The sequence below is a fragment of the Ranitomeya variabilis genome, chromosome 2 (assembly GCF_051348905.1).
Source record: "Ranitomeya variabilis isolate aRanVar5 chromosome 2, aRanVar5.hap1, whole genome shotgun sequence".
Classification (NCBI taxonomy): Eukaryota; Metazoa; Chordata; class Amphibia; order Anura; family Dendrobatidae; genus Ranitomeya; species Ranitomeya variabilis.
In genome coordinates this window covers 93,595,523-93,609,836 of record NC_135233.1, presented here as the reverse complement: position 1 = coordinate 93,609,836, position 14,314 = coordinate 93,595,523, and the positions used below count along the sequence as shown (strand labels likewise).

At 43.1% G+C, this 14,314-nt stretch overlaps 1 protein-coding gene across 1 annotated transcript in view; it reads right to left on the bottom strand.

Moving 5' to 3' along the window:
- PSME4 (proteasome activator subunit 4) overlaps window positions 1-14,314 on the bottom strand; it is a 222,369-nt gene that overhangs the window by 99,035 nt on the left and 109,020 nt on the right. Inside the window, exons 10-16 of the mRNA XM_077282708.1 lie at window positions 8,680-8,945; window positions 7,783-7,969; window positions 6,284-6,373; window positions 5,414-5,478; window positions 4,801-4,951; window positions 2,943-3,041; window positions 1,387-1,456 (exon numbers count right to left, since the gene is read on the bottom strand). Coding sequence (XP_077138823.1) covers window positions 1,387-1,456; window positions 2,943-3,041; window positions 4,801-4,951; window positions 5,414-5,478; window positions 6,284-6,373; window positions 7,783-7,969; window positions 8,680-8,945 — 928 coding nt within the window. The remainder of the gene's footprint in view (window positions 1-1,386; window positions 1,457-2,942; window positions 3,042-4,800; window positions 4,952-5,413; window positions 5,479-6,283; window positions 6,374-7,782; window positions 7,970-8,679; window positions 8,946-14,314) is intronic.

Here is a 14,314-nt window from a genome sequence, read left to right as displayed (position 1 = left end):
GAGCGATCCAGTGACGTAACGGCGACTCACTTCTCGTTCTCGCTGGTTGTTAGCTCCATGTCAAACAGCCGGAGTGTACCGACTGGCTAGAAGGAGACGCTGCGACGCCCCCTATGCTCGTTGCTGGCGTCGTTGCTTTTGATGTCAAACACGACGATACACGCCGACCTGGCGACGAAATAAAGTTCTGGACTTCTAGCTCCGACCAGCGATGGCACAGCGGGATCCAGATCGCTGCTGCGTGTCAAACACAACGAGATCGCTATCCAGGACGCTGCAACGTCACAGATTGTTGTCGTTCTCTTTGCAAAGTTGCTGAGTGTGACGGTACCTTTAGTCAAGTTTCACTTGGAAAGCTCTGTAGGTGGAGGGTTTTCACTAGACAAACTTGCTTCTGGTGCGGTGGGACCCTGACTCCCTGCTGTTACACCTTATAGTTATATAATTATTTACACTTCTGGTTATACACTGCCATCTTGTGGCGGGGCGCTGTAGAGGAGCTGAGAGGACGCGTCTAGGCAGAGCTCCCATCATCCTGAACTGTATCCTGTTTATAGACCACCCAGAGAGGACTTACTTGGCTCTTTGTGTCCCTGGATACCTCCGGCCCCTGAGGAGGTGCGGTGTGCCGCTTTGAGCCCATATGGGAGACGGAGCCGACAGAGGACGGCGGCCATTGTTTGCTGCGTGCATCAGCAGCCTAAGACACAGCCCAGGAGAAGTTCTCTCAGAAGGGACTGACTGAACTGCGCCAGACTCACGGAGGTACTTAGAGGGGAAGCGGCTGTGTGTGCTCTGAGAAATGAGCCCTGCGCCCCCTCATTATTGATCGCTTGTTAGCGGCCGCCATTGCACGTGCTTTCGCACCTTCATCACTGTTTCCATTACCTGGAACTAAGGGCTGTGGGCACCACAGCGATTAACAGAACAGTCCGTCAGTTTGTATGCTGGGATTTGTTCATGCACTTCTTGGAGGCCGAGGATATGTTTGTTATAAGAATTCGCTGCCATCTTGTGGAAGACATTGAAATTACAGGGTGCAGTCCATTTGCATGTATTCTTGTGACCTTGCACTGTCTCCATACAAATACTGTCATTGTATGTTATTTTAGAAGCACTTGCAAAAAGTAGGTTATAAAGAATCCTGCAAAAACGGCAATTATACAAAATAATGCATTGCATAATTGGTGTTTTCTTAATCTAAAATTAGGCTTAGGTGAAGAACATTTCCTTAGTAACAGACAAACATTTGATAAAACAAGGAATTATAAGCCACATTATTATACTAGTAATACCATAAATTAATGCATCACTGCTGTATTATCACACCAACGGCCACAAAAAAAACACAGACATCACAGCGTATAAAACAGCCTGTGAACTTACTGCTAGTAAGCTGAGTGATCACACCGCAGCAATGAGGGAGAAAGAGCTTCAAAGAATCCACCGGGCAACACTAATGACAAAGCCAAAAAAACAGTGTAAACAAGGGCTAATAGAAGATCCTCATAAACACACTGCAATCAAACAGGTCACCCAGACAGAGGACTGGCAACCCGGACTGGTCCCAATAAACCAAGTCCAGGACATGTCCAGACCAATTGCAATGTGTGTGATCTGAAGAGTTATAGGGACGGTGTCTAGTTACTAAAGGTAGGAGGGTTTTTACCAATACTAAAGAGATTACAGGTATTCTTTTAAGACTCCAATACAGGCTCAGTTGATTTTCATTTACTAAAAGTATAAAAGTAGATTCACATCACATATAATACAGTTCAGAATTAGAAAAAAAAAAAAAAAAAAAAAAAGTATTTTTCCCCAGAAACTGAATTTTATTTGATATTGAAGCAAAAATCTAAAAATCCTGGACAGCTGACTTAACATCATATTCTCTGTACGTGCAGCTCATTTCTGCAAACCGCTTCATACTGCACTTATGGCCAGATGTGACCTACAGTTACAAAGGGAGAACTCACTATGGATGCACCTAGTAAAATAAAATGGTCGTAAAGTCTTATTTTGTGTTTTACAGCCTATGGCGACGTTCTGCGAATGTATGGTCTTCACATAGCAGTTAAAGTGTAACATGTTTCAGATGTCCTGATCTGCAATCCTAATTTCATCTCTCTCTCTTTTGGGATTGTCCCTACCAGTAATACATGCTGGATACAAGTTCTGTGTATCCAGGATAGAGCGGTCTTCACTAGCTCCATCAGCTATGGCAGACTCATTCATTCACACTGGTACAGCTCCTGCATACACTTCTCTCCCGGGTTCAGACACTGATGCTGGCCATGCTTCCTTTGCGCCAGATCATGAATGCTTTCCTCCCCCATCTACACTTTACTTTATTAGAGTCCCTGTGATCTCCCACATACCTGAAGACCCTTTCCAAATTCGATCAGCTGCATACAAAGCGCTCGTTCCTCCCTGTGCTCCCAGTTAAGCAAAAGGATTTGCATGACCCTGTTGAGCGGCCACGCCGATAGTCTTTGGCATCAACGTTGCAGCATGACGCATGAGTAATTATCACTGGACTGATTAATTACAAGAGGAGATCATTCACACTTCTCTGGTCCAGTAGCCTTGGACTACCAATTTGCCGCTGGACCAGAGACCTTCAAAACTGCTTTCTCAACTCTAACTATGGAGATTTACATCACAAGCAGACAGCCAAGTATATGAGTTACACAAACTATAAAGAAATAAAATGGTAGAAAGTAGTTCATGAAGACTTTTTGGAAAGCTAAGTATATTTAGTTACTTGCATTTTAATGCAAAATTAAGAGCAAAAATGTTATAAGTACTTTCCATTTTTTGACCAACAACCTGGGGATGGCTTAGCCATTTTCAAGTATCAATGCCCCTTCCAGGCTACATCATGCAGGCAAATCTTCATAAACAGCAATATGATAACAGAAAGACCCAGTTTGTAGCTTCACCTTAACTGCAGCCCGGCAGAGATCTGCCACCATCCTGCCAGAAACTCTTGTCTCAAATATGTTGGATACAGCAAAGTTAAAAACTTTCTCCAGAGCAACCTGCAATAAAGTACACCATTAACTATGACATAATTAGTGTGGTTTAAAAACAAAGAAAACATCTGATCTGTGTGTGCAGAGTTGTCCTGCCTTCAACCTGATATTGATGGTCTATCCTGAGGATGTCCCAAATAATCCATTTAAGCTAAAATGTTTATTGCTAGTGCTATTTTCATTAAATAATTGTTTAAACTTACCACCAAATATTTCACATATTGTTGGAAACAATTTAAATCACTTGTTTTTTTAATTTCCCCTTTCTGTTGCAGACTAACTATCACCTAATGCGTTAGCTTTGGTTAAGTCCAAGTGTGTGTTGTCAGATCTATTTCACTGGGCATGTACTTCTCTCTGTATGATGCTACAGCATCATAGGCAGGCAGCAACACAGCAGAAAATATGCCCTCACAATAGCTTAGGTTTCTCAGTGTGTGAGATATAAGGATAAAACCCTGATCTCCTGGTCTAACCTCCAGTATGATTAGAAAGTACTGGGAGATTAGAGATTAGATGGCCAACACCTTTCCGATAAGGTCCCTTTGAGTGGAGGGGCTGCAGACATGCATTTAGTGGTGTCACACTGGTAACCCTTCTATCAGCTCTCCTCCACTCATAGCACAGTCAGCTCTACTATACTGCCCCTCCACACACTGACTGTCCGGAGATGGGTCACAGTTATGTCTGTTGTATTCTAAGCAACTTTTGAGCACTACAGACATGTGTGATTACTGACAGCTCCAGATATGCAGTGTGGGGGAAGATGCAGTACAACAGAGCTGACAGTGCTGTGATAGGAGAGATGATAGAAGGGATTGTAATGTGAAACAGCTTAACTCCGCTGCACTTTCATGCAGGAGGTTAGACCAGGATATCAGATATTTATTACTACATCTCATGCACTGAGAAACCCAAGCTATCATAAGAGCGTGTTCTTTTGTGGCTGTGTTGCTGCCTGCTTATGATTAAGTGCAAGGAGGGGGTAGCATATCTTCTCCATTTATGAGCAGCCCAAAGTGAACTCATTAGGTCACAAATACTTTGATTGAAAATATCTTCGCAACAGAAGTGGAATAAATAATACAAACACGCTTTATTCTGCCCTGCAGTCACAATTACGTCATATGTCCAGTTTGAAAAATTTGGTGAAAGTTCCCCTATAAAAGCCATACTTTGATGTGGCCTTAAAGTTATACATGTTTCACCACAGGGTCAAGCTGCGATTCTGTGTAGCAATACATCCATCATGCTTTATATTATAATCTGTTTGTTTGGGCTGCCTGCTATGTTGTAATCAAGGATCATGCATAAGTTCTCTAGCATTTTATGTAGAATTTGTTTAGTGTGGAGGAGGGGAAAAAAAAAAAAAAAAAGGTAACATGTAGCAGTATTGTAACTACAGAGCCCATTTAAACCTAATGTATTATCTGCATATGATTAGGTAAGTATCCTGATAAAGGCTTTGCCCAAATACAATATACCCCACCAGGCTGAGACCAGAGATCTATACCCGCTGTATCACCTCATTCTTTACGGACAAGAACACAAAGGAGGAAGAAAAGATCGGATTTCTCAATGTATCTGCGCTGACCACACAACAATGGAAATGTTCTTGAAAGCTTTAATTTCAGATATACAGACAAGAATGCACACTATCATATTTATAGCATATTAGATACAGTAAGGGATGCATTTTTTCAAATTAAAGCTAATACCCAGGTTTCACTTATTGCCACCGAGCGTCTCCTAGAATAAGACCCACCTTAAAAATCTCCTTGGAGCACTGAGTGAGGATTGTACTGAACGTTGACGACAGGCCCAGTTCAACCAAACTTTCAACGTGAGTCATCTTCTCAGTCTCCGTCTCTTCTCGTGTTTGTTCCAGTACACTGCTTTCAATAAGAGCGAAACACCTACACAGCAATAAAAAAGTGCATTTTATGTAAATATCTCTATATTAATATATTTGTATGAAATAAACGTGCATGAGCTAAAGTGGCCCGGGAAAAAAGAAAATTAATCATCCAAAATAGAATTTTCTGAAATTCCAAACCTAAAGAATGAAAAATGGCAATTTCAGTCTTTGGAGAAGGATTAATTCTATTCCGTCACTCGAAAGATCCTATGTTTGAAAGATGAATTAGAGCTTTACTGGAAATTATTTTTATAGGGGGCTGTGCGGATATAAGATATGTGCAGTACTCTTGGATCTATAGGGTCTGCCACATTTATTAATTCGTTTTTGCTTTTAGACACTTTAACCAACAGTAGATGATCTTAGGGGAAAAAAAAAAGCGGATTTCCTTGAAGATTTCAACCACGTTTTCGGCCTGTTTCAGCATATTTTACTCTGTAACGGGGTTTAGTTATCTCACCTGTCCATGAACTGGAGCACGAAGTCTTCAAACTCTGCACTGGCCGAGCACAACTCCCTCTCTACCTGTCAGAGGAAAAGAACACAAGTTAAATATGGCAGTAGCATATCATTCAGTATTTACAGGGCTAGTGATTAATAATAAAAAGTTGTGTAATATAACATTTATATTGTTACTAGTCTGCGCCACTTTTAAGCCATGCCCCTCAATCAGAAAGCCTTCTGTGCAGAGGTCTACACCAACCTTTGGTCCATAACATGGGGGTAAATGAAGGGAAATGTGACCAGATCCATTAATCAGCCTCCAAACTGTGCCTGCACATGATTTCTGCAGGACGTGTGCAATGGGAAGCTGCCTGGTGTTTCAATGGAGGAGAGCAAGTGATGATTCTGGTCACATGCCCATCCATCTGCTGCGATCCTAGGAGATTGCCATTTGGACATCATAAAAGTTTGCTGATCAAAAGTACACAGTCTACAAAATGTGGCAGAGGTAACAGGTCAAATGTTCTTTTCTAACATCTGTTGGGGGAGAGCCAGGAGGTTTTGAGCACTAAATCACGGCATGTACATCAAATACTAGATCTCTAAACACAACAATCATGGGTATGGGGGGCTCCCGGAGGGCAGATGTCAGGGGAAAGAGTAACTTTGCATGTGGGGTTTCCATACGCTCAACCATTTGTTCCTTCAGAAGATGAGCCACTTCTCATCATGTATAGTTAGAAATCTCAAAGTCAAACGTTAACAAGTCAAATGAAGGTCTTATATTAAACTGAAAAAACGTGAAAACAGGGACTATGCCCTTTATATAAACTTAGGGTGATTTGGGGCCAGATACGGGTCTGCGTTATAAAGAGAGGACCCTTACCTCTGACAGATCGCTTCTTTCTTGAAGAACTGATGAGCAGTCTACTAAAGGCACCAAAGTGGAAAATGTTGCAATAAATTGGAATGTGATCTGTTTGTGAATAAAAGATACAAATAAAATGTCATAAAATTGGTGAAACGCAAGTACAAATACAGAAATATCAGAGATCGACACAGATCAAAGCAGAATAAATACAGCCTTCAAGTAAAGTGGCAATGCAGAGCACTTGTAAAAAAAACGTATTAAATAAAAAAATGTTGCTTTAACCCCTTCACCCCAGCCTGTTTTTACCTTCCTGACTGACCAGGCCAATCTTTACAATTCTGATCAGTATCACGTTATGTGGTAATAACTCTGGAACGCTTCAACGTATCCTAGCAATTCTGAGAATGTTTTTTTCGTGACACATTGTACTTTATGTTCGTGGTAAAGTTAGGTTGATATTTTTTACGACTATTTGTGCAAATACCTGAATTTTGGCCAAAATGAAATCACACAAAAGCTTTCATAAATATCCTTTCCCACGTCTACTTTACATCAGCACAATTTATGAAACTTTTTTTTTTTAGTTAGGAAGTTACAAGGGTTTAAAGTGGATCAGCAATTTCTCATTTTTCCAACAAAATTTACAAAACCAATTTTTTTTAGGGACTGCATCCCATTTGCGGGGTCTGTGTGACACCATTTTAAAAACCGCACCCCTTAAAGTGCTCAAAATCACATGCAATAAGTTTATTAACCCTTCAGGTGATTCACAGAAATTAAAGCAATTTGGAAGGGAAAAATGACTATTCCAAACTACTTTTGGAGGCACTGAGCAAAGCAGCGCCATATTGGAGTGAATATTCTGCTAGAAGGGTTTGAGGTTGCCATGTCACATTGGCAGAGCCCCTGAGGTACCAGAACAGCAGAATCGCCACACAAGAGACCCCACTTTACAAATTACACCTCTCAGTGAAATCATCTAGGGGTGCAGTAAGCATGTTGACACCACATGTGCCTCACAGACTTTTATACCATTGGGTGATGAAGAAACCAATTGCATTTTAACCTCTAAAATGTTGGTTTTAGCCCCAAGTTTTTCATTTTTGAAGGGCTAATAGGAGAAATTTCACAACAACTGAGAGGTCCATTTTTTCCATGAGTGCGCTAATAACCTACATGTAATTGCGAAATTACTTTTCAGGTACAGTGCAAAGCTCAGAAGGGAAGGAGCGCCATATTATAGTGCAGATTTTGCTGTTCTCTATCACGACATTTAGGAGGTTAAACTCCTGCGAATGACGGTCGGAGTTCGGCTATCACCTAAGTCAAGCTAACAGTGGCGATAGCAAAGCTCCTGTGCTGCGCATGATTGTGTTGATGTACCCATATGTCAAAAGGTGTGAAGGGGTTAAATTTGGTATTTGACAACATGTTTGGCTTGAGTCTAGATCACTTTCTATTTGATCAGCATAAGGTCAGTTCATTGTAACGTTCTCTCCATTTGCAGGGCTTACCATGCATTTACTAAAGTCATTTGGATCCACACCAGGGAGCGCTCTCATCAATAGAGGTAGCATGTGCGTCGGGCCTTCTGGGAACCACCTGCCACCAGCAACCAGGCTGCGTGCCACTCCAATGACACAACTTAACGTTGCAGTAAGCTGGTGAGGCTCAGTTAATGTTTCCAAAGCTGGATAAGTTCTTCACAATTTGAAAAAAAAAAACAAACAAAAAAAAAAACAAACAGAACGTTTTGTTATTTGGTAACTAACATGTAAACGTAATGTAGTCCCTAGGAACAACATACCAATGACGTTAACAAGACCATCCATAAATAACACTGTTCTTAGAATATGGTCATTTATATAACATTGCAGGATGACCAGTCTACAGGAAACAACGCCATGGGTACAATCTAACAATACAATTTATTAACCTCATAACGACCAAGCGCTATAAATTTATGGCACTTGGTCATGGGGTTTAATCATTGGCCACTGAAAGTTTACAGCACCACATTAAAGATCCCTCATTCTGTTGAGAACAACTGTAAGACACAGCCAGAGACGCTGAAAAGAAAACAGCCGGGGTTTAATTTACCCAAATAGTGCTGAATAGTAATAACATTTCTCCTGCAATTGGCTGCAGCAATATAGACAGGACGTCATCGCTGCAGCCGAGCATCAGAGTGGGGAAGCAGAGGAGACGTTGCGCTGGACTCAGAGGGTAAGTAAAAGAAAAGTTTTGTGCATGTAGCAAAAAGTTTTCTGAAAGGGAATTACCTCTTTCTGGCCGCCTGGTCATTAAAGGGTTAATGTTTTACATTAACACAAATTAAAAGTTTTCAGCTTTAGATGGCGCATTAATTAATTTACTAAATGGAAGATGAAGTCACCCATAGCATCACGCACCTTTCAAGTACTGGAGGAATTACAAGCTCGGGGCGCATCAGTGCCAGATTCTGCAGGGCTTGTGCTGCCTCAAGGCTTCCGGTCTTGCTAAACATTGCCAGGAGAACAGGCTGCATTACGCTTTGCACAAAGTCCGTTACATCTTGGTCACTGAGCTTGTGACTGTCAGGCACAGGGGTCAGCCATGACGGCTTCTTATACCTCTCCCGATGCAGCCGTCGTACAACACAGCACGGCAGTCTCTGCAGCAGCTTCATAAGCTTTGACTAAATGAAAACAAGAATAAGAAGAATTACGTTTTCAGAACTGTATTTATTCATTTTCAGACCCTCTCTTAGAGCCACCCAATGCGGTCATACATATTTTGTACATATTTTTATGAAAAAAGCTTAGTATGGTTATGTGCACATGGGGGAAAATCTGCTGCGTATTACAGTACTGGTATCGCTAATAAAGCTTTAAGATTCACACAATGTAGAGAAAATCTGATTGAAAATCAGCAGCATGCCAAATAGCTTACTGCAGATTTCCTCCATACAGTCATGGCCAAAAGTATTCACACCCCTGCAATTCTGCCAGATTGCAATCATTTTCAGGAAGAAACTGAGTATTAACACAAATTCTTTGTTATTATTATCTTCATTTAATTTGTCTTAAATGAAAAAACACAAAAAGAATTGTTCTAAAGCCAAATTGGATATAATTCCACACCAAACATAAAAAAGGGGGTGGACAAAAGTATTGGCGCTGTTCGAAAAATCATGTGATGCTTCTCTAATTTGTATAATGAACAGCACCTGTAACTTACCTGTGGCACCTAACAGGTGTTGACAATAACTAAATCACACTTGCAGCCAGTTGACATGGATTAAAGTTTACTCGACCTCTGTCCTGTGTCCTTGTGTGTACCACATTGAGCATGGAAAAAAGAAAGAAGACCAAAGAACTGTCTGAGGACCTGAGAAACCAAATTGTGAGGAAGCATGAGCAATCTCAAGGCTACAAGTCCATCTCCAAAGAGCTGAATGTTCCTGTGTCTACCGTGTGCAGTGTCATCAAGAAGTTTAAAGCCCATGGCACTGTGGCTAACCTCCCTAGATGTGGACGGTAAAGAAAAATTCACTAGAGATTTCAACGCAAGATTGTGCGGATGTTGGATAAACAACCTCGACTAACATCCAAACTTGTTCAAGCTGCCCTGCAGTCCGAGGGCACAACAGTGTCAACCCGTACTATCCGTCGGTGTCTGAATGAAAAGGGAATGTATGGTAGGAGACCCAGGAAGACCCCACTTCTTACCCCGAGACATAAAAAAGCCAGGCTGGAGTTTGCCAAAACTTAACTGAAAAAGCCTAAAACGTTTTGGAAGAATGTTCTCTGGTCAGAAGAGACAAAAGTAGAGCTTTTTGGGCAAAGGCATCAACATAGAGTTTACAGGAGAAAAAAATAGGCATTCAAAGAAAAGAACACGGTCCCTACAGTCAAACATGGCGGAGGTTCCCTGATGTTTTGGGGTTGCTTTGCTGCCTCTGGCTCTGGACTGCTTGACTGTGTGCATGGCATTATGAAGTCTGAAGACTACCAACAAATTTTGCAGCATAATGTAGGACCCAGTGTGAGAAAGCTGCGTCTACTTCAGAGGTAATGGGTCTTCCAGCAGGACAATGACCTAAAACAAACTTCAAAAAGCCAAAAAGCACTAGAAAATGGTTTGAGAGAAAGCACTGGAGACTTCTAAGGTGGCCAGCAATGAGTCCAGACCTGAATCCCATAGAACACCTGTGGAGAGATCTAAAAATGGCAGTTTGGAGTAGGCACCCTTCAAATATCAGGGTCCTGGAACAGTTTGCCAAAGAAGAATGGTCTAAAATTCCAGCAGAGCATTGTAAGAAACTCATTTATGGTTACCGGAAGCGGTTGGTCGCAGTTATTTTGGCTAAAGGTTGTGCAACCAAGTATTAGGCTGAGGGTGCCAATACTTTTGTCTGTCCCATTTTTGGAGTTTTGTGTGAAATGATCAATGTTTTGCTTTTTGCATCATTCTCTTTTGTGTTTTTTCATTTAAGACAAATTAAATGAAGATAATACCAAAGAATTTGTGTTTGCAATCATTTTCAGGAAGAAACTGAGTATTATCTGACAGAATTGCAGGGGTGTGAATACTTTTGGCCATGACTGTAGCAATGCAAAGGGTGAAATCTGTAAAAGCTTGGCAGCATTTCTGCAATACAGCCGACACAATTTGGAATTTGGTGCAGATCAGTCCTACGCGGTATAACAATTGTATTAAACACAGATTGGCCGATGCCATCCAAATCATTGAAACTTCTGAGCAATTTGAAGTCAAGGAATTGTATTGCCATTCTCATTGCAAACGCTTACTGCGCGTTGGCATGTCTCCTGATCCATTTTGGTCTTAAAGCCCCAACATTAGTTCGCTCAGCTGACTCTACCATACACAGGAGTGCTCGCTCTGTCAAGAGCTTCTGGCTATGTGCACACTTTGCGGGGTCCTCTGCGGGTTCTCCCGCAGCGGATTTGATAAATCTGCAGGGCAAAACCGCTGCGGTTATCCCTGCAGATTTATCGCGGTTAGTTTTGCGGTTTCCGCTGCGGGTTTACTCCTATACTATTGATGCTGCATATGCAGCAATATGCAGCATCAATAGTAAGGTTAAAAATAATAAAAAATGGTTATACTCACCCTCTGACGTCCCGATCTCCTCGGCGCTGCACGCGGCGGTCCGGTTCCAAAGATGCTGTGCGAGAAGGACCTTCGTGACGTCACGGTCATGTGACCGCGGCGTCATCACGGTCATGTGACCGCGACGTCACCGCAGGTCCTGCTAGCACAGCAACCCTGAGACTGGACAGCCGCGTGCAGCGCTGAGAGGTGAGTATATCATTTTTTATTCTTTTTTTTTTTTACACTAATATGGTTCCCAGGGCCTGGAGGAGAGTCTCCTCTCCTCCACCCCGGGTACCATCTGCACATGATCCGCTTACTTCCCGCATCGTGGGCACAGCCCCATGCAGGAAGTTAGCGGATCAATGCATTCCTATGGGTGCAGAATCGCAGCAATTCTGCACAAAGAAGTGACATGCTGCGGAATGTAAAACGCTGCGTTTCTGCGCGGTTTTTCCCGCAGCATGTGCACAGCGGATTGCGGTTTCCATAGGGTTTACATGTAAATGTAAACGCTATGGAAACTGCTGCGCACCCGCAGCATCAAAATCGCCGCGGATCCGCGGTAAAACCCGCAAAGTGTGAACATGGCCTCTGTATTCTCTAAGAGAAAGCTGCAGCCAGACATCTCTGGTGAAGTCATATCAGTTAGAAAAGGACTTGCCGTCCAAAATCCGATACGCCGCACCCTTAACGCTGTCTCCGGAAAATTATTTGTTTGGGGCTCCCATTTACATTAGATTGTCAGCCGAACACGTCATTATCTTTGGGCTTGACCAACACTAGAAATTTATTAAATGATAACTCAAATTAGTATTTATCGGAAAACTAAACAAGAACTAATTTAAACAATATCTTTATTTCAACACTAGGATAAACAAACCAACACAACCCCTTAAAAAACCCTTCTATATAAGACAGGGTTAACTAACTGGCCTGCATGTGCATGGGCTGAGAGGAGTGGGATACCTGTTGGAGGTCTGGCACCTACACGTCCCTAGGGTACCCCCTACCTATCTGCGGAGGTTGGCACCCTCTTGGACGCAATATGGCGCCCCCGCTCCTCGACGGCTAACCCTCAATGCCCTATGGATCCCTAGTGAACAATTGTTCGTGGACACCTCACACCTGCCCACACCTAGGGCCCAAACCCAACAAGACAGAAACCAGATGAGATTTTCACCAAAGTGCCACAATGACAAGCAAACCCACTGCTTCTCAAGGTTCAGTTGGATAACATATGGCACACCTAGCCGTCTGCTCTAAGCCTCCTTCACTGGCTATTACACCCTTATGTGTCCCTGCCCGGACTGCCCTGCCTAACAGCGGAGGTTGGCACCCTCTTGAACGCAAAGTGGCGCCCCCGCTCCTCGGCGGCTGTCCCTTGTATGCCCTAGACAAGTCCCTACAGACAATTGAACCTGCTAAAGGAAAGTGCCTGTGGGGCTATACTCGTGGGCTACAATATAAGCATAAGGCAGTATCCACAAATAATGCACAGTGAGTCAGACCCAGTATCCATATGACATATATCGACTCTGTTTGTGAATTTATCACAGAAAACAAAGGAGATACAATACTCTCTATATACTAAAGGCACATAGATACAATATCAATATTAGCTTAAGGTACCGTCACATTAAGCGACGCTGCAGCGATAGCGACAGCGATGCCGATCGCTGCAGCGTCGCTGTTTGGTCGCTGGAGAGCTGTCACACAGACCGCTCTCCAGCGACCAACGATGCCGAGGTCCCCGGGTAACCAGGGTAAGCATCGGGTTGCTAAGCGCAGGGCCGCGCTTAGTAACCCGATGTTTACCCTGGTTACAAGCGTAAAAGTTAAAAAAACAAACAGCACATGCTCACCTGCGCGTCCCCCAGCCTCTGCTTCCTGACACTGACTGAGCTCCGGCCCTAACAGCACAGCGGTGACGTCACCGCTGTGCTTTCACTTTCAGTTTAGGGCCGGCGCTCAGTCAGTGTCAGGAAGCAGAGGCTGGGGGACGCGCAGGTGAGCATGTGCTGTTTGTTTTTTTAACTTTTACGCTTGTAACCAGGGTAAACATCGGGTTACTAAGCGCGGCCCTGCGCTTAGTAACCCGATGTTTACCCTGGTTACCAGTGTAAAATATCGCTGGTATCCTTGCTTTTGCTGTCAAACACGGCGACCTAGCGACCAAATAAAGTGCAGACCTTCTAGCAGCGACCAGCAATTTCACAGCGGGATCCAGATCGCTGCTGCGTGTCAAATACAGCGATATCGCTATCCAGGTCGCTGCAACGTCACGGATTGCTGGCGATATCGCCTAGTGTGACGGTACCTTTAGAGTGTATACATGGTGAAAAAATCAAAGAAATAAATAGTTAAAAATCTGGTGCACTTATCTGCGCCCAGATCTTGCCTCTACGCGTTTCCCCCCCATGATATGGTTCCTCAGGAGGCACATGGGACAAAGAGCCGTGTGTTACAACATCGGTGATATGCTGTGCCTGGTTGCACTAGGGATCCATAGGGCATTGAGGGTTAGCCGTCGAGGAGCGGGGGCGCCATATTGCGTCCAAGAGGGTGCCAACCTCCGCAGATAGGTAGGGGGTACCCTAGGGACGTGTAGGTGCCAGATCTCCAACAGGTATCCCACTCCTCTCAGCCCATGCACATGCAGGCCAGTTAGTTAACCCTGTCTTATATAGAAGGGTTTTTTAAGGGGTTGTGTTGGTTTGTTTATCCTAGTGTTGAAATAAAGATATTGTTTAAATTAGTTCTTGTTTAGTTTTCCCTTGACCAACACTAGCCTAATGTGAATGGGTGGCTCAAGATGTAGGATTAGGTCATGCATGCCACGACTAATACCATGTGCTGGTAGAAATGAGTCAGTGACAAGGCACACGTTATAAACCATCTTAAATGAGGAGAAAATAAAGAATAGAAATAATGCAAGAAGCTTTTTGG